At 42.9% G+C, this 20,150-nt stretch overlaps 2 protein-coding genes across 2 annotated transcripts in view; one reads left to right on the forward strand and one right to left on the reverse strand.

The window, feature by feature from the left end:
- The first annotated feature begins 8,174 nt into the window (after positions 1 to 8,174).
- LOC120025638 (vimentin-like) lies at positions 8,175 to 9,678 on the forward strand. Its single transcript, XM_038970183.1, has 2 exons — positions 8,175 to 8,664; positions 9,002 to 9,678. Exons 1-2 carry the CDS (start codon positions 8,175 to 8,177, stop codon positions 9,676 to 9,678), a joined length of 1,167 nt encoding a protein of 388 aa, XP_038826111.1.
- A 2,090-nt stretch (positions 9,679 to 11,768) lies between these two features.
- The window catches only part of nop14 (NOP14 nucleolar protein homolog (yeast)), a 30,549-nt gene continuing 22,167 nt past the window's right edge, over positions 11,769 to 20,150 (reverse strand). The window contains exons 16-19 of the mRNA XM_038970797.1: positions 18,626 to 18,773; positions 12,889 to 13,007; positions 12,230 to 12,385; positions 11,769 to 11,973 (exon numbers count right to left, since the gene is read on the reverse strand). Coding sequence (XP_038826725.1) covers positions 11,871 to 11,973; positions 12,230 to 12,385; positions 12,889 to 13,007; positions 18,626 to 18,773 — 526 coding nt within the window. The 3' untranslated portion in view covers positions 11,769 to 11,870. The remainder of the gene's footprint in view (positions 11,974 to 12,229; positions 12,386 to 12,888; positions 13,008 to 18,625; positions 18,774 to 20,150) is intronic.

Here is a 20,150-nt window from a genome sequence, read left to right on the forward strand (position 1 = left end):
TCTTAGCAAAGAGCAATTTCTCAAGCAAGAATGTTGCTCGGACTTTCTAGGAGTGGTCTTAAGTGGGGAGGAGAAAACTCGCTTTTAATGGCATTGGTTTGGAACACTTATTGGTCTATTAACTAATTTACCACCTGGTGATGTTACCAGGCAGGCCAAAACTCCATCCCACCAAAACAGGCAGAAGTCTCAGGTGGTCTTTTCAAACAGTTGTAACACTAAAAGAGCATTAACACATTTTTTAAAACAATTTCACAGTTTTATTCCAACAATTGTGGAAATATACACTCAGCCTCAGTGCTCATGCACGACTTTGGCTATTTGCATTTAGAAACGCCCCTAATTAAGCACAATATGGTCAGAATCATCCCTTTAAAGCATGTGGGGAATATACAACGCCATACCATAAAATAGCCTACAATGGTGCAAAAGAGACTGAAATACATAGTCAAAGGTTTTATTCGGCTCGCTCATGTGGCTTGACCAGTTAAAAATGAAAACAGCTACAAAAAGAGGACCACTAGGACAATTCAAGTGGCTCTAGCAATGGCAAAAGAGTAGGCAACAAACCAATAAGACATCCATCCTCAACAGCTCCCTCTAGGTCTTGCAGAACAGCGAATGAACGAGTCCTGCGTTCCACATGGCCACTTCATTCAGCAGCTTTTTTTTTGCACATCACATAACTTATCACCTGCACACTAAGAGTGGAAGCCTTTTCTGTTCACATAGTTTAACTCGTTTTGGGATGGTGATTTATAAAAAAATATAAATACAAAATGCAAGCAGAAAGAAAAACATGGTCATAAAAAAATAACACATTCATCAGTAGTAATGTCCTCAATCAGTTTTCTGAATTGCCCTAGAGACACCAGAACATCACATTCATCAGTAGTAATGTCCTCAATCAGTTTTCTGAATTGCCCTAGAGACACCAGAACATCACATTCATCAGTAATAATGTCCACAGTCAGTTTTCTGAATTGCCCTAGAGACACCAGAACATCACATTCATCAGTAGTAATGTCCTCAATCAGTTTTCTGAATTGCCCTAGAGACACCAGAACATCACATTCATCAGTAATAATGTCCTCAATCAGTTTTCTGAATTGCCCTAGAGGCACCACAACATCCCATTCATCAGTAATAATGTCCACAATCAGTTTTCTGAATTGCCCTAGAGACACCAGAACATCACATTCATCAGTAATAATGTCCTCAATCAGTTTTCTGAATTGCCCTAGAGGCACCAGAACATCACATTCATCAGTAATAATGTCCACAATCAGTTTTCTGAATTGCCCTAGAGACACCAGAACATCACATTCATCAGTAGTAATGTCCTCAATCAGTTTTCTGAATTGCCCTAGAGGCACCAGAACATCACATTCATCAGTAATAATGTCCTCAATCAGTTTTCTGAATTGCCCTAGAGGCACCAGAACATCACATTCATCAGTAATAATGTCCACAATCAGTTTTCTGAATTGCCCTAGAGACACCAGAACAACACATTTATCAGTAGTAATGTCCTCAATCAGTTTTCTGAATTGCCCTAGAGGCACCAGAACATCACATTCATCAGTAATAATGTCCACAATCAGTTTTCTGAATTGCCCTAGAGGCACCAGAACATCACATTCATCAGTAATAATGTCCACAGTCAGTTTTCTGAATTGCCCTAGAGCAGTTATTCCCAAACTGGGGTAACCCCGACGGCATTGCGCGTACTCCCAGGGGTACGCGCAATGCCGTCGGGGGTACGCCAAATAAAAATTGTTTTCACTTTTAAATACATATATATATATTCATTTTTTATTCTTTTTTAAATTGTTGTAGATTTTTTTCTTCTTCACATTTTCAAACAGTCCATTTATATTTTCCAATGGGGCTATACATGTGGGTGAGGTGTTTTTCTTGCCTGAGTAGCCTCGTTTTACTGCCAAAAATAAAATTGAATCATCTAGTGTTCAGCGAAATAACAACACAATGTCAAATACAGGTAGCCTAGTCAAATAATTAACATCCAATCACATTAACCGTTACTCTCTCGCGGGAATTCCACTAACGGTCCGTATGTAGCCAAATGTAGCTACTGCTCATGTTGGTATCTCTACTGACGGCGCAAAAGCCATGACAGGGAGACATAGTGGAGTGGTAACGTGCGCGCGTGCAAGCAGTTGCTCCCGACGCCACTTGGGTACACTGCAGCATCCAAAGAGAGGCTCTTGCTGCCTCTTGCTGCCAATGCCTGACAGCTTGAAAGACGTTTTGAACACTACAGTGAAAATGGTTAACTTTGTTAAAGCAAGGCTCCTGAACTCTCGTGTATTTTCTGCATTATGCAATGACATATGCAGCAACCATGCAATGCTTTGACAACATACAGAAGTGTGCTGGTTATCAGGGGGCAAAGTATTGACATTTTTTTTTTAAATTGAGAGACGAGCTTAAAGTTTACTGACCATAAATTTCACTTGTCTGACCGCTTGCATGATGACAAGTTTCTCACACGACTGGCCTCTGGGTGATGTTTTTTTCTCACCTGAATGATCTGAATCTAGGATTACAGGGACTCTCCGCAACTATATTCAATGTACGGGACAAAATTGAGGCTATGATTAAGAAGTTGGAGTTCTTTCTGTCTGCATTAACAAGGACAACACACAGGTCTTTCCATCTAGAGTTAGCCATCCCCGAGACTGGGTGTGGTAACTAATATGTCTACAATTTAGTAAAGATGCAGAGACCCACCTGTTTTGAGCCACAACATTTTTCAATTTGTTGGGGTTGCCTGTTTTGCATGGTATTTTGGCATTAATACATGTCACATATCAGTTTAAAAACAATGTAAAAAAAAAAGTTTTAATAAAAAATCATTGAGTTGCTGAAAAGAGCCTGTTGCTAAAAATCCGAGGGAGGATTGCACTCAGATCTGCACCTGAATGACATGTTTTAGCCTTTTTAAGATAGGTGTTAAATCCTCACAAAAATCCTGTAAGAGTTGTTTTAGGAAAAGACATGACGAACCAATATGTACTTTCTGCCTGGGCCACTCAAGGACATTCAGAGACTTGTCCAGAAGTCACTCCTGACTTGTCTTGGCTGCTTGGCTGTGTGCTTAGGGTCGTTGTCCTGTTGGAAGGTGACCTTTCGTCCCAGTCTGAGGTCCTGATCGCTCTGGAGCAGGTTTTCATCAGGGATCTCTCTGTACTTTGCTCCGTTCATCTTTCTCTCGATCCTGACTAGTCTCCCAGTCCCTGCCGCTGAAAAACATCCCCACAGCATGATGCTTCCACCACCATGCTTCACCGTAGGGATGGTGTCAGGTTTCCTTCAGACGTGACGCTTGGCATTCAGGCTAAAGAGTTCAATCTTGGTTTCATCAGACCAGAGAATCTTGTTTCTCATGGTCTGAGAGTCTTTTAGGTGCTTTTTGGCAAACTCCAAGTGGGCTGTCATGTGCCTTTTACTGAGGAGGAGCTTCCGTCTGGCCATTCTACCATAAACGCCCGATTAGAGGAGTGCTCCAGAGATGGTTGTCCTTTTGGAAGGTTCTCCCAGAGGAACTCTGGAGCTCTGTCAGAGTGACCATCAGGTTCTTGGTCACCTCCCTGACCAAGACCCTTCTCCCCCTCTTGCTCAGTTTGCCCGGGCGGCCAGCTTTGGGAAGAGTCTTGGTGGTTCCAAACTTCTTCCACTTAAGAATGATGGAGGTCACTGTGTTCTTGGGGACCTTCAATGCTGCAGAAATGTTTTGGTACCTTTCCCCAGATCTGTGCCTCGACACAATCCCTTCTCTGAGCTCTATGGACAATTCCGTCGACCATATGGCTTGGTTTTTGCTCTGACATGCACTGTCAACTGTGGGACCTTATGTAGATAGTTGTGTGCCTTACCAATTCATGTCCAATCAATTGAATTTACCACAGGTGGACTCCAATCAAGTTGTAGAAACACCTTGAGGATGATCAATGGAAACAGGATGCACCTGAGCGCAACTTCGAGTCTCATAACAAAGGGTCGGAATGCTTATGCAAATATGGTATGTTTTCTATTTGGAATAAATCTGCAAAATTGTCTAAAAACCTGTTTTCGCTTTGTCATTATGAGGTTTTGTGTGTAGATTGATGAGGCATTTTTTTTATTTAATAATAAGGCTGTAGAAACAAACAAAATGTAGAAAAAGTCAAGGGGTCTGAATAGTTTCAGAATGCACTGTATGTGATGTGCAAAAGACGCTGCTGAATGTGGTGGCCGGGTGGAACACACAACGCCTTCATTCTGCAGAACAGCAATGTTGGCCTTTACGCCTACAGGAGGGAGCTGTTGAGGATAGTGGCTTATTGGTGATTGTTGTCTACTTTATTTGACATAGGTTATATTTGCCATTGCTAAAGTAACTTTAATGGTCCTCTCTGTGAAGCTATATTTTTTATTTGTACTTGTCAAGCCACACCTGAGCGAGCCAAATAAAAACCTTCAGGTTGTACTCCATCTCTGACACTGGCACCTCTATTCCAGTCTCGTAAAAGTTTTTTTTCTTTGCTTTTTTTGGTTGCGCCGTCGTAATTCACGGTACGGCGTTGCAGATTCCCCAAGGGCCTTAAAGGGATGGTTGTGACCATATGAGCACTGAGGCTGAGTACAATTGGTATTTATCAATGGTTATCGCCTACCAGATGCTTGTGTGATTGATTTATCCAACACACTTTTCTATGCGTACACCATTCTAAATTCCATTCGTAAGTACTATTTTAGAATAGTTCCGATGCAATATTGATCAATGAGGCCCCTGGGGGTTTCACACGACAGAGTCTAGGGTTTACCGATAATGGTGCGACAAAGGAGAATGGCAAGAATCGTGCAAGCTAACAGGCGGGCCACAAACAGGAAAATGACGGCACAGTACAACAGTGGTGTGCAGAACGACATCTTAGAACGCACAACTCGATTGTCCTTGTCATGGATGGGCCAACCAGACAGGGTTCCACTCCCATCAGCGCTAAAGAAGAATACGCGGCTCCAGTGAGCACGCGATCACCAACACTGGACTATTGAGGAGTGGAAAAACATCCCCTGGTCCGACGAAACCCGGTTCCTGTTGCGTCATGCTGAATGCTGTCAGGATTTGGAGAAAGCAGCATGAGTCCATGGCCCCATCCTGCCTGATGTCAATAGTACAGGCTGGTGGGGGTGGTTTAATGGTGTGTGGAATGCTTTCCTGGCACACATTAGGTCCCTTGATACCAATTGAGCAACCTTTCCATGCCTTGTGCCTAGTTAAATAAAGGTTAAATAAAAAAATAAAATGCCCTGAAGAATTCAGGCTGTTCTGGAGGCAAAGGGTGGGAGGGGGTTGAAACAGTACTAGATGGGTGTACATAATAAACTGGCCACTGAATTTATATAAAACACATGAAAATCTAGTTTTTGACTTATCTGGGTCTTTAAGGCAACAAGTTATTTTCATTATATCAGATCCTCAGCAAGACAGGTGACATGGTCGTGGCTGAGAGATGGAAATAGGACGGAAGGCATTGACAGTCCCCATAGACACTACCTGTGTGTGTGTGTTAGCTGTGTGTGTAGTCATATCAGCTCTCTGTTTGTAGATGAGTGCCAAAGGCATCTTAAATCAACAGAGACACAGGCATGATAAATAAGATTAGACAAGATGCCTTTTCTAGATTTTTATCTAGGAGATACTCACACAACGAAAAATGAACATGACTTGCCTGTCCACATTGTTTTTTTATTGACAAATATATAAAAATCATTACAAGGTCAAAGTAGTTTCCCTAAAATGTCAGTCTTATTGTGACCACAGATAGCAATGCACTGTTGTCACTGCATATTATCATATTGACACAGATTGCCATATCTAGCGACAAATGTTTTTTCCCACACCCTTCTGCCACTGTCACTTAATCCTGGAGTCAAAAGGGGAACAGGGCACTTCAACCACCTCTAACAACCCCCTCTAAAGTCACAGAAAACACAGTCAGTCAACTATCAGTTTCCAGTGGAGGTTAGACCACAAACTTGAGTGACTTATTGTAAATCTGGAATGCGTTATCATCACTCCGCCTGCCGTTTATGCTCGTTGTTTTAAAAAAAAATGTATCCTCTTCCCCACTTCATCATGACCCTGGGCTCCATGCAGTATACTCTAGAGAAACCAAAAAGTTAACACTGTTGCTGGAGATCCTAGTGCCACTCCCATATATCCTTTTGGCGGGGATGAGTCAGTCGTCCGCATCCCAAATGGCACTATTCTCTTCATAGTGCACTTTTGTCCAGGGCCCGCAATGGGAAACCCATAGGTCTCTGGTCAAAAGTAGTGTACTACATATCGAATAGTATGTAGTAGTGCACACCACATAGGGAATAGTATGAAAGTGTTTGCACTCACTACTCTAAGTCGCTCTGGATAAGAGTGTCTGCTAAATTACTAAAAATGCCTCCATGACTCGTGTCACAGCAGAGGCCCGAGCCAATTAACAAGCACCCTAGAGATTGAACCTGCTCAATGCCAATGCCCTCACAGGGGAATGAGGCTGACTGGGGCTGGAGGCATTAAAACAGATAGATATTGTACAGAGATAGACCCACACACACAGCACACTAATGTTAGCAGCTAGCTAATCATGAATCACTATTAAAATATGTGGTATATTAAGGCATTACTTCAATCTTATATCCATGAATGTAGAAGCCTTAGCATGGGAATGAGTCTGACCTGGGCTGGAGGTGTACAAATACACACACAGCTAGATAGCCAATCATCATTGCTATCGACTGAACATGAGGTATGTATTCACCCTCTCTCTGGTCAAGAGAAGACCAAAGATTGAGGCCTTCACAATGGAATGAGTATGGAGGCATGGAGGCAGCATACAAGATACACCCACATCACACTAATGCCAGCAGCAAGCTAATCATGACTCACTACTAAACATGTGGTATATCAATGTATTAATGCCTCATTTGGTGAAGACATGTCATCTTATATCCATGAACGTAGAGCCCTCACAGGGGACTGACAACTTGGGCTGGAGGAATCACACAGACACAGATACGCCCACATAGACACAGCACACGTCTAGCTATGTAATACATCGCTAATGCAAGAGTATCACTTCACCATTCGGCCAACTGAAGTCATCTTATGTCCGTGAATGAAGAGACGAGTAAAAATGTCATGAAAGGAGGGGTTTTCGTGATTCGAGTGTGCGAGCGAACTGTAAAAACTAAAAGAAACCAAGTCTTATGAAATGCAGATTTCCATTTTTGACAGTTCAGATTACGACTTTTAAACATCTCCAAATTTTTCAATAGTGCGCAGTTACATGTGCTTTAGACAATTTTACTGACAAATAGTGGTTGTCCATAGTTCTAATATAGCCTTTTCTTACTGTGCACAAATAGAGGCAACAATCTAAAATATCAAGGAATAGATTTACTATCATTAAAATCCTATTTGTCATAACACATTATCCTGAGACTACATGGAGACTCAAATGAAGCACTACCCTAATGCTCTCCTTAACACCGTTCCCAGCATTAGGAAGTATCTTGTTATTCTTGGAGATGGTTTATTGTTCAAAGAATGTCTCCACTGCAATGGTGTCTGACATCTTGATTGTGTGAGGGAGGCTACCGAGGAGCTGTCGGAAAGTCTTACAGGAAAATCTGTTGCCAAAGCACATTCACTTCGTCAGTGTTTCCCAATGTGCTCGATGGCCTCCATACCCTCCCGAGTCCCTAGCGGTGCCCTAAGTAAGAGTGAAAAATAGCGGGCATACATCCTCATATCACTATTTCACACGGAGGCGTGGGCCGCACAAACTCCACCCGTCACTGCTACTAACAATGCAATGCTAGCCAGCTAATGAAGACTGTTGTGCTGCAGGTCTTTGGAAGAGAGTGATGATCCACATTTAAAACATGTCAAAACCCTGCGAGAGTTTCAAGGGAGTCCGAGACATTCTTTGTGGCCCTATAAAAGACACGGGTCGATCTGAGAGACTGTCAGTACAGTAGCAAGGTGAGCCAGCCAGCAAAGAAAGAGAACACAAGAGGCCTTCAAATCCTTTTGGTGGAACTGGAACTATACTCAAGAAACAAAATCTGATTCTAGAACACACTTTGTAACACACTGAGAAGCAAACATGAGAGGAGCTTCCTATTCCCAGAAATCCCAGTCACTGCAGGTGAGTGGCTCTCGTAACAGTATGCGGGTCCAGAGCCCCTCTCCCTCCCGGTGTCGCGGTTCCTCGTACAACAATCGTGGACGGTCCGGGTACCAGGGCGGCAACTTGTCCTCCGCCGTGGAAATCGGCACAGAGATACACCAGCAGCATGCCAACGAGAAGGAGGAGATGCAGGTGCTGAACGTGAGGTTCGCCGGCTACATCGAGAAGGTTCAGGCCCTTGAACAGAGGAACGCCCAGCTGACTGCAGAGCTCGCCGCCCTACAGGGCCGCTTCAAGGGAGGCCCCACCGGCATCGGAGAAGAGTACAAACTCAAGTTCAAGGAGATGAGGGAGCTGATTGAAGCTTTGACCAATGAGAAGGGAGCTGCTGATATCGAGAGGGGATACATTGAGGAGGAGGTGGAGGTGTGGAGGCTGAAACTGGAAGAGGAGCTGGCACTGAAAGGTATGGTACCAGTCCCACACTGATCACTGGCTAGGGAGATCTACTGATCTCGATCGTCTTCTATATTGACATTATTGTATGATATAAACCACATTTCCATGAAGAACACAGGATTTCTAGTTATAATTTTATTCCTTGAATAATCGAAATGCCAAATTTGACTACACAATGTTTCTAGACATACCGTTGGTTGATTGAGATTGCTTGTACTCGTAGGGGTGTATGATCAGCCAACGTTTTGTCTACATACACCAAGAGAACCTGATCGCAATACTATAATAACATTGTTGTAATGTTTTAAAACATCTACTCATCTCCCGCATTTATCCATCTCCAGAGGAGGCAGAGATGATCCTGAGGGAGTTCCGTCAAGACGTAGACAATGCCACCCTGCAGAAGGCGGAGCTCGAAAAGCGTGTCGAACAGCTGGTGGCCGAGATCGAGTTCCTCAAGAAGCTTCACGACGAGGAAGTCGCCGACCTCATGAAGCAGATCGAGGACTCCAAGGTGACTGCGGAGATTGACGGTGACCGCCCAGACCTGGCCGCATATCTGCGCAACATGCGTGTCGAGATTGAGACTGTGGCGGCCAAAAACGTACAGGGAGCCGAGAAGTGGTACAAGGGCAAGTTCGAAACCCTCAAAGAGGTTGCCGGCAAGAAAGAAGAGCAGATGAAGTCGATTAAAGAAGAGATCACCACTTTCCACAACCAGGTGACAGACCTCCAGAACCAGATTGATGGGCTGAGGGCACGCAACATGGCCCTGGAGCAGCAGCTGGAGGACATGGAGATGGCCCACATGGATAAGGTTGGAGGCCTGGAGGGCATCATTGCCCAGCTGGAAAACCAACTCTGCGAGACCAAGCTGGAGATGGGCAAGTACCTGGCTGACTACCAGGAGCTGCTGCACATCAAGCTGAAGCTGGATACCGAGATAGCTGTCTACAGGAAGCTGCTGGAGGGAGAAGAGAGCAGACTGGGGATCTCGGCAGTGAAAGAGCCAGAAGCTTAAGGTGGGTTGATCGCCGATGGATGGGTAACTGTAGAGTCCTCAAAGTCTAAGTGGTGCTTTGATGTAGAGCATGAGTTACAGTGAAAGTTGTGTGACTGACTGGACGGCTTTATGGCTTGTTGTGATGCTAAGGCTTAAAGGAAAATGTGTTGACATCAGAAAATGGTTTGAATATTTACTTGCATCACCAAAGCACTGTTCACACTTTCAATACTGCATAACTGAAACATGTATTATATTTGTAGGTGTCCAAATATCATTCGAGACAGAGGAGAACTTCAAATAAAAAAAAAGGTACCCATATTATTTATAATTTCCATGGTCACTTTCAATTGTGCTGTTTACTATCAGGCTACGTACACTGATTCAATCCTCCATATGAAACCTACTTCTCCATGTAGGAGCGGTCACAGAGGACCACCTCAGTGTGGAGACCCACACAGCTGCCAGACTGTCTGCCTGAGCACCCTACCGTCTCTCCCACCCGTCAGCCCTCGCAGACTTAATTGCCCCTGCCATCTCCTCCCGTCCAACCCTCGTACCTCCCCCACCCACCCCTTTCAACACTCCCCACCCTACCTTCTCCCCAAGTCCTACCCATCACAGCTCCCGCTCCCCTGACCAGCCCTCGTCATCGGTCGCTCCCAATCCTGCCTGACCCTGTCAACCTCTCTCGAACGTTGGAGCACCCTTCTCATGCCCTGCTACTGTATGGTTAACTCCTCAAACAAAAACATTCCCTTTATTTTAATTTAAACCTTGTGACCCACCCATTTTATGTAAGATAACTAAAGCTGTTTACATAACTGTATACCCACTACTACATAATAAAGCTTAACTTGAGTGCATATAACTGTGTTTTGTTTCTGGTAATAATTTTTAATCTCTTAATAGTTTCCGTCTAAAATGTCGGGGTGTGTCAGATGTAGGAGCTCCCAACCACTTTGTATTAGAATAACCAAAACCTGACTATAAATTGTTACCGCACTCTGAAATGTGGGGAAACACTAAAACCTTTCCACTCACACTAAATGAATGAAAGCAACGTAATCAACATAAATGTTGATTACTTTGAACAAATGCATATCTTTTTTTCAATGTACATGGTAAGATTAAACAAAGCCAACCAGGCTGGTCTGTCAGAACAGGAATTACAAGATTGTTAGAATACTGTTATTGCATCAAAAGCTTGTTTTATGCAACCGAATAGTTTAAAGTTTTTAAAAGAACACTCATCTGTGTGTTTGGACTGAAAGTGGGCCTCTGGGAGATTTAACACAGACAGAAGATTTAGGTGGTCTTTGGGTGATAAGCCTAAACAAGACCGCATTCCATAGCATGAGTTAATGTTTCTGTACTGGGTACCAAGGGGAGACGGCTCCAGGGCCAGAACCTGGTCTCTACACAACGAGAAGTTTTTACAGCCGATACTGTTTGCGGAGAATTATTAGTATCTTTCATACGAATCCTAACCTTGTGACCCATTCCATACATCTGTTGTTTGTCATGAACATCCAGGTGGATGGACTTTGCTATAAAATGCTGTGGCTCAAATCCGCTTGTTAGGCTCTCAACAAATTACCTACGGGGTGCTCGTTGACAAGCTCCATTACTGCAGTAATTAAATAACAAAGTTTACTTGTTTTGAAGGCCTCAGACTAGACATAATATAGTAAACATACCCGGGACACTCAAATTATTTTTGAAATGTTACGTTTGGTATGGTTACACATAAGACAGGTTATGTAAAGCAAAAACTAAAGTAGGGTGGTTGGGTGTATAACGCAAACGTCTAGCACCCCAAAGGTTGCATGTTTGAATCTAACCACAGACAACTTTAGCATTTTGGCAACGTTCAACTACTTTGCATGTTAGCCACCCTTCCCCTTAACCTTACTCCTAACCTTAACTCCAAGCCTAGCTAACGTTAGCCACAACAAATTGGAATTTGTAACAAGTTTCGTAAATTAACATGTTGTACGTTTTGCAAATTAGAAACATTGTACATTTAGAAAATGTGTGACATATTGTACAAATTGTAATTCATAACATATGAAATGGATGATATCCACAAATTAATACAAATCATGCACGTCGTTCTCAGCAATTTTATTTTGCAATGTTTAAAACAAAAGTATAATAGAAAATACTACAAAGTTTGTAACTGACAATACAAAGCCGTTTTGAATAGGTCAGTGTCTGCTGTTCTTCCTTCTCTTCAGAGCCTTCCACTCCCCCTCCTGGGTGGCCAGACTGCCAAACAGCTCCTTCACCTTCCTCTTCCTCTCCGCATCCCTACACACAGAGGGAAGAAAAATCGTCAGGTCATCTGCACATGAAAAAAGTCCATATATTTTCAAGTATTTTTTTTATAGAAGAACAAAGGTTAAGGGAGGGGTAGTAAAGGTGAAAGGGCACAGAAGAGAAAGTGGCAAAGGCGGAGCTCAAATACCCGTCACCAAGGGGTATGTAGTCAGGAGTTGGCAGCGCTACCACTAGACCAGACTCTGGCATGTGTTATAGTGATAAGTGTATGTAATGTCATACAGACCTGCCCATGACCTCGTTGAGTTTCTCTCGGGCCAGGAAGCGGGTGTCTTTACGGATCTCTCTCAGAGCTCCCTTGAACTCTTTCTTATACTTGTGGTTCAACCTTTCCTTCTCCCTCTCCTCCTTTGTGTTCCCTCGCCTTTTCCCATAGTCCAGCCTGGAATTGAGAGGTTTACAAAATGGAAGGTGACACTAAAAGGGGAACATAGTTCTTTTGTACTCCAATTTTCATAGGCGTTTGTTATACATAAATGAATTTAGTCTCACACAATCTTTCTACAATCTTTGATGTAAGCCAAATGGGTGCATGTGACACTACAAGGGAAGCCTAGTGGTTAAAGCGTTGGGCCAGTACCCGAAAGGTTGCTGGATCGAATCCCAGAGTTGACAAGGTGAAAATCTGTCATTCTGCCCCCGAACAAGGCAGTTAAACTCACTGTTCCCTGGTAGGCCATCATTGTAAATAAGGATGTGTTCCTTAACTAACTTGCCTAGTTAAATAAAAAATTAAATCTTCAGCGGGGTAATGCTACGCAAATAACTGAATTAAGACGAGTCTCACTCGACAATCTTGGATTGAAGATGACATTACAAGGGTATACAATCACTTTGTCTTCCTCTTTCTCCACACAAATAACTGAATTTAGAGGTCTCACTCACACTTCCACAATCTTTGGTGTGAACAGTTTGAAGGGAATGGGTTTCTTCTTCTCAAACACCAGGAGAGGACGTGACGTCCGTGAACCGGATATGGCCGCAAGGATTTCCCCATGAAGGTCCTGGGACAAGAAGATAAAAAGTGCTCAATAATTAGAAAAACTAAAGCATACAATTAACATCAACACTGAACCAGATCAATGAAAGGAAAATATTACGCTGAAACAGTTACCATACACACGGAACCAGCTCAAAGCAAATTTAAAAATCAAATGTCATTTATAAAGCCATGTTTACACCAATCTGTGACATGCTTTATACTTACCCGGCCTAGAAGACACATTTCAATAAGTCGTAAAAAACCCTCCTATACAAAAACACCATGTGGTAGACAACTTGCAAGTAAACAAATCCTACATCAACTGCAACTAGTGGTGAAATAGTGAGTATTTCTATGAGGGTGAGCAGCTGAACTGTGACAATGCTCCATTGTAATAAGCATCTTGCTAGCCTGTGTGAAGGTACATGTATATACTGCTTTACCCCTATTCCCATTCCAAGATGGATAAAACAAGGACTCACTATAGTGTCAGGTGAGGGGTAGTCCAAGTTTGGGGTCAATTCCATTTCAAGGCAGTCAATTCAGGAAGTAAACTGAAATTCAAATTCTCCTTATAGAAACGAACCATGACACAGACCATGGGCAGGTTACTTTCTAAATGTACCCTGTTACAGTTACTAGTTAACAGTTCAAAATTGTTAAATCAGTAATGTAACTTTTAGTTTAGCCAAACTCAGTAAGGTAATCTGATTACTTTGATAATTTTAGATTACTTTACCCTTAAGAGGCATTAGAACAGAGGTAATTTTGCCCTGGGGCTGCATTCTGTCTTCGAGGCCCGGAGGACCGCACTGGAAATTGGTTAGATTTATATTTACAGTACCAGTCAAGGTTCTCTCTTTATTTCTACATTGTAGAATAATAGTGAAGACATCAAAGCTATGAAATAACACATATGGAATCATGTAGCAACCAAAAAAGCGTTTTATTTTATATTTGAGATTCTTCAAAGCAGCCACCCTTTGCCTTGATGACAGCTTTGCACACTCTTGGCATTCTCTCAACCAGCTTCATGAGGTAGTCACCTGGAACGCATTTCAATTAACAAGTGTGTCTTGTTAAAAGTTAATTTGTGGAATTTCTTTCCTTCTTAATACGTTTGAGCCAATCAGTTGGGTTGTGACAAGGTATGGTTGGTATACAGAAGATACATCAAATAGGGCTTAGACCAAGTCCATATTATGGCAAGAACAGCTCAATTAAGAAAAAAAGAGAAACGACAGTTCGTTACTTTAAGACATGAAGGTCAGTCAATGCGGAACATTTCAAGAACTTTGAACGTTTCTTCAAATGCAGTCGCAAACACCATCAAGCGCTATGACGAAACTGGTTCTCATGAGGACCGCCACAGGAAAGGAAGACCCAGAGTTACATCTGCTGCAGACGATAAGTTCATTAGAGTTACCAGCCTCAGATTGCAGCCCAAATGAAAGCTTCAGAGTTCAAGTAACAGACACACCTCAACATCAACTGTTCAGAGGAGACTGCGTGAAATCAGGCCTTCATGGTCGAATTGCTGCAAAGAAACCACTACTAAAGTACACCAATAAGAAGAAGAGACTTGCTTGGGCCAAGAAACACGAGCAATGGACATTAGACCGGTGGAAATCTGTCCTTTGGTCTGATGAGTCTAAATTTTAGATTTTTGGTTCCAACTGCCGTGTCTTTGTGAGACGCAGAGTATGTGAACGAATGATCTCCGAATGTGTGGTTCCCACCGTGAAGCATGGAAGTGGTGGTGCTTTGCTGGTGACAGAGTCGGTGATTTATTTAGAATTCAAGGCACACTTAACCAGCATGGCTACCACAGCATTCTGCAGTGATACGTCATCCTATCTGGTTTGCACTTAGTAGGACTATCATTTGTTTTTCCAACAGGACAATGACCCAAAACACACCTCCAGGCTGTGTAAGGGCTATTTGACCAAGGAGAGTGATGGAGTGCTGCATCAGATGACCTGGCCTCCACAATCACCAGACCTCACCCCAATTGTGATGGTTTGGGATGAGGTGGACCGCAGAGTGAAGGAAAAGCAGCCAACAAGCATGTGGGAACTAGTTATGCACCGGTACTACATTTTTGCCCTATACCGATATCCAATATTTTCCTTGCCAAAAAAACGATACCGTAACAGATAACTTTTAGCATCCTTTTAAGCATTCTAGTACAGTTAAAAAGTTCACACACAGCGGTCTAAGGCACTGCATCTCAGTGCAAGAGGTGTCACTACAGTCCCTGGTTCGAATCAAGGCTGTATCACATTCGGCTGTGATTGGGAGTCGAATAGGGTGGCGCACAATTGGCCCAGCGTTGTCCGGGCCGTCACTGTAAAAAATAAAATTGTTCTTAACTGACTTGCCTAGTTAAATAAAAAGGTTACACGTACATCAAAAAGTATTTTTTTCGGGCATTTACGCATGTCCCCGCTACCAGTAAAACATAATCAAAACCTATTTATTTCGCCACAGCAGACATTGTGGGCTAGGTTAGGAATGCCGTGTAGCGCAAAACTTTTACGTGCCGTCATTACGTCCTGAACCTACGTTATATAGGTACACACGGTAGCTTTGACATCGGTTTTTAACATCGCCATTAAACTAGACATCGGGCCGATACCGATGTCGGCATTTTTAGCTAATTTCGGCCGATTCTGATATATCGTGCATACCTAGTGGGAACTCCTTGTTGGAAAAGCATTCCAGGTGAAGCTGGTTGAGAGAATGCCAAGAGTGTGCAAAGCTGTCAAGGCAAAGGGTGGCTACTTTGAAGATTTGATTTGTTTAACACTTTTTTGGTTACAATATGATTTCATGTGTTATTTCATTATTCTACAATGTAGAAAAGAGTAAAAAAAAATGAAGAAATTTCCAGGGGTTGAGTAGGTGTGTCCAAACTTGACTGGTAGTGTGTGTGTGTGTGTGTGTGTGTGTGTGTGTGTGTGTGTGTGTGTGTGTGTGTGTGTACATGCAGATTCAAAAGTTTGGGGTCACTTAGAAATGTCCTTTTCCATGAAAACATACATGAAATGAGTTGCAAAATGAATAGGAAATAGTCAAGACGTTGACAAGGTTACAAATAATGATTTTTAATTGAAATAATAATTGTGTCCATCAAACTTCGCTTTTGTCAAAGACTCCTCCATTTGCAGCAATTACAGCCTTGCAGACCTTTGGCATTCTAGCTGTCAATTTGTTGACGTAATCTGAAGAGATTTCACCCCATGCTTCCTGAAGCACCTCCCACAAGTTGGATTGGCTTGATGGGCACTTCTCACAGTCAAGCTGCTCCCACAACAGCTGAATAGAGTGGAGATCCGGTCACTATATAATGGAGTGGCCAGCACAGACAGAATAACAGCTGACTGCTTCTTCCCTAAATAGTTCTTGCATAATTTGGAGCTGTGCTTTGGGTCATTGTCCTGTCCAAACTGGCTCCAATTAAGCGCCGTCCACAGGGTATGGCATGGCGTTGCAAAATGGGGTGACAGCCTTCCTTCTTCACGATCCCGTTTACCCCAGACCATCACCTTGCCTCCACCATGCTTGAAAGATGGCGTCAAGCACTCCTTCAGCATCTTTTAATTTTTTCTGCGTCTCACGAATGTTCTTTGTGATCCGAACTCCTCAAATTTAAGATTTGTCTGTCCAAAAGGGTTTTCTAATGATCAATTAGCCTTTTAAAATGATAAACTTGGATTAGCTAAAACAACGTGCCATTGGAACACAGGAGTGGTGGTTGCTGATAATGGGCTTCTGTACACCTATGTAGACATTACATAACAAATCTGCAGTTTCTGGCTACAAGTCATTTACAACATTAACAATGTCTACACTGTATTTCTGATCAATTTGATGTTATTTTAATGGACATTTTTGTGTTGCTTTTCTTTCAAAAACAAGGACATTTCTAAGTGAACCCAAACTTTTGAAGAGTTATGTGTGAGATATATATGCAACATGTAAAGTGTTGAACTGAAAATACAAGATCCCTGAAAAGTGGTGTGTATGGAAATTATTTCACTCAAATTTGGTGCCCAAATTTGCTTACATCTCTGTAAGTGAGCATTTCTCCTTTGCCAAGATAATCCATCCATCTGACAGATGTGGCATATCAAGAAGTTGATTAAACAGCACGATCATTACACATATGCACCTTGTGCTGGGGGAACAATAATAGGCTACGCTAAAATTTGCAGTTGTGTCCCACAACACAATGCCACATATGTCAAGTTGAGGAAGCGTGCAATTGGCATGCCGGCTGCAGGAAAGTCCACTAGAGCTGTTGCCGGAGAATTTATTGTTAATTTCTCTATCATAAAGTTGTTTTAGAGAATTTGGCAGTAGGTCCAACCGGTCTCACAACCGCAGACCACGTGTAAGCACGCCAGCCCAGGACCTCCACATCCAGCTTCTTCACCTGCGGGATCGTCAGACCAGCCACCTGGACAGGTGATGAAACTGTGGGTTTGCACAACCAAAGAAATTCTCGACAAACTGTCTCAGGGAAGCTCATCTGCATGCTCGTCGTCCTCACCAAGGTTTTGACCTGACGGCAGTTCTGCTCACCTTCGATGACCACTGGCACGCTGGAGAAGTGTGCTCTTTACGGATGAATCCCGTTTTCAACTGTACCATGCAGATGGCAGAAAGTGTAAGGCGTTGTGTGGGCGAGCAGTTTGCTGTCAACGTTGTGAACAGAGTGCCCCATGGTGGCAGTGGGGTTATGATATGGGCAGGTATGAGCTATGAAAATCAACTATGGCAATTTTAATGCACATAGATACCGTGACGAGATCCTGAGGGCCATTGTCGTGCCCTCCATCCGCCGCCATGCCCTCACGTTTCAGCATGATAATGCACGGCCTCATGTGGCAAGGATCTGTAGACAATTCCTGGAAGCTGAAAATGTCCCAGTCCTTCCAAGGCCTGCATACTCGCCAGACATGTCAACCACTGAGCATGTTTGGGATGCTCTGGATCTACGTGTATATGACTGTTTATTATTTCATTTTTTTTCTACTCAAACCACCCGCGGGCCAGATTGGACCCCCTGCATTAGAATTAGACAAGAAGGATCCATCAAACGTGGTCTCTGACTTGGTCAGACTCACTTAGGTGGAACAAACTTAAATTTTCACCTATTTATTTGCAATGCTAAATTCAATGTCACTGAGAAAACAAATGGCTGTCAATGTTTTTTTTTATTACAAAACACCCTTTCTGAATTTAAAAGTTACCCAAGAACTAATCTAGTTTTCAAAAGCATTCATATTTTTTCTGCTAACATAACTGATTTGGTTTTTTGTTGTTGTCATCAGATGTAAAAACTCCAGGGTTCACCACCCAGTGGAAGACATGTACAGCCATCAATCTCCTTACTGTTACCATTAAATAAGCCTGGTAAGTGTTTCAATGACAGATGAAGGGAATGAACACGCTCAACTAACCTCTTGCAAAAAAAACCTAGTTAAAACAGTGCTTGAATGACTAATTTAACTAATCCCTGATTTTGTAAACCACAACACTTTGGTAATGGTCTTCAACTGTTTCACTGCAGCAACATTTGCCCAGGGCAGCCCAAACTAAGTTGTCTTTGGATGACACTACAGTTCCACTCACCTGCAATGCTGCAGGATACGTTTTGATTGGAAGATGTTTGGAGAGCAGGGTTGCGATTGGCTGAAAGACGTGCGAGTAGGAAGCGAGTTCTCTGTAGAGTGAAGAGCAGCGCTTCAGCAGGTCCATACAGGTGGCCACAGCAGACAGTCTGGGGTGGGGGTGGGGGGGCATCATTAGGACAGAAGAAACTGGTTAAATGACCACACTCGGAACCACAGACACACGTGCAAAAACACACACATGGACACACACTGACCCTGTTGATTATCTATGCATAGTCACTTAAATAACTGCCCACAACCATCGACTCGGTACCGGTACCCCCAGTATATAAACCTCGCTGTTATTTTACTGCTGCTCTTTAATTATATATATTTTTTTACTTATCTATTTTTTACCTAACACTTACTTTTCTTAACTATTGTTGGTTAAGGGCTTGTAAGTAATCATTTCACTGTAAGGTCTACACCTGTATTCGGCACAAGTGTCGCCACATTATATTTGATACAGCCACATACAATGACCCACTCATAGGGAATGTTGAGATTTCAGACACACACGCCTATTCACCTGGGGTGAAGTCTAAGTGTGTGTCCCGTCCACTACCCAACAGGGTCATACGGTGTCTCTCTAGTCTCCACGCATGAAGCCTGGAAGCTGACACAGCGTTCTTAACTACCATGGTACTGAGACACTTCACACACACTCACTCAACCCTGCATCTGTCTTTGTAAGCCCCACAAGAATATCTTCCTGTGAAAACCAGAAAGCTATATCGGCAATGACTTCATATGGGCAGTGGCTATGATGGGTGTAGATCGTTTGTGGTGTCAATCAACTGATCTAAAAACAGGAGGGTGGGTGCCAGTCTAATTACTGCTCAAATAAACTAACAAAACTTGAGCATCTCTGAAAAGACCTGAAAAAAGCTGTGCACCCACCCGCTCCCCAAGAATGGGAGAATCTCCCCAAATACTTGTGCCAAAAAAGATTGTTGTGCCAAGCTTGTACCGTCATATCCAAGAAGACTCAAGGTTGTAATCGCTGCCAAAGGTGCGTCAACAAAGTACTAGGTAAAGGGTCTGAATATTTAGGTAATTGTGTTATTTCTGGGTAAAAAAAATACAAATAAAATTAGCAAAGGGGAAAAAACATTTGATACATTTTAAGGCTGTAACGTAACAAAACGTGGAAAAAGTGAAGGGGTCTGAATACTTTCCGAATGCACTGTACAGCCTATTGGCGCACCTGATCTCGCACTCCCAACTAGGACAGGAGAGGTGCTACTGAGCTTGACGCAGCGAATGATGTGTGAATAGTGCGACAAAAAGGTGCTTTAAATACAGTTGATTGGCTAACGCATAGCCTACAAAACAGAAAGACGACCGTTTCCAAGTAGCCTAAAAATGTTTCATCCCAAAGTTGCCTGTCTGCGCGTGCTAGTGATGCGCGGATCAGCCGTTTGTTCACCCACACCCACCCACAATTTCTAACTACCCATTCGCGACTGCCTGATATGTGATAG

The sequence above is a fragment of the Salvelinus namaycush genome, chromosome 31 (assembly GCF_016432855.1).
Source record: "Salvelinus namaycush isolate Seneca chromosome 31, SaNama_1.0, whole genome shotgun sequence".
NCBI classification, from domain to species: domain Eukaryota; kingdom Metazoa; phylum Chordata; class Actinopteri; order Salmoniformes; family Salmonidae; genus Salvelinus; species Salvelinus namaycush.

Bases quoted from the DNA above. Each gene is read 5' to 3' on its own strand.
- LOC120025638 (XM_038970183.1), top strand. From the start codon at position 8,175: ATGAGAGGAGCTTCCTATTCCCAGAAATCCCAGTCACTGCAGGTGAGT. The intron at 8,665-9,001 runs GTATGGTACCAG...ATCCATCTCCAG, and splicing joins AGAGGAGCTGGCACTGAAAG to AGGAGGCAGAGATGATCCTG.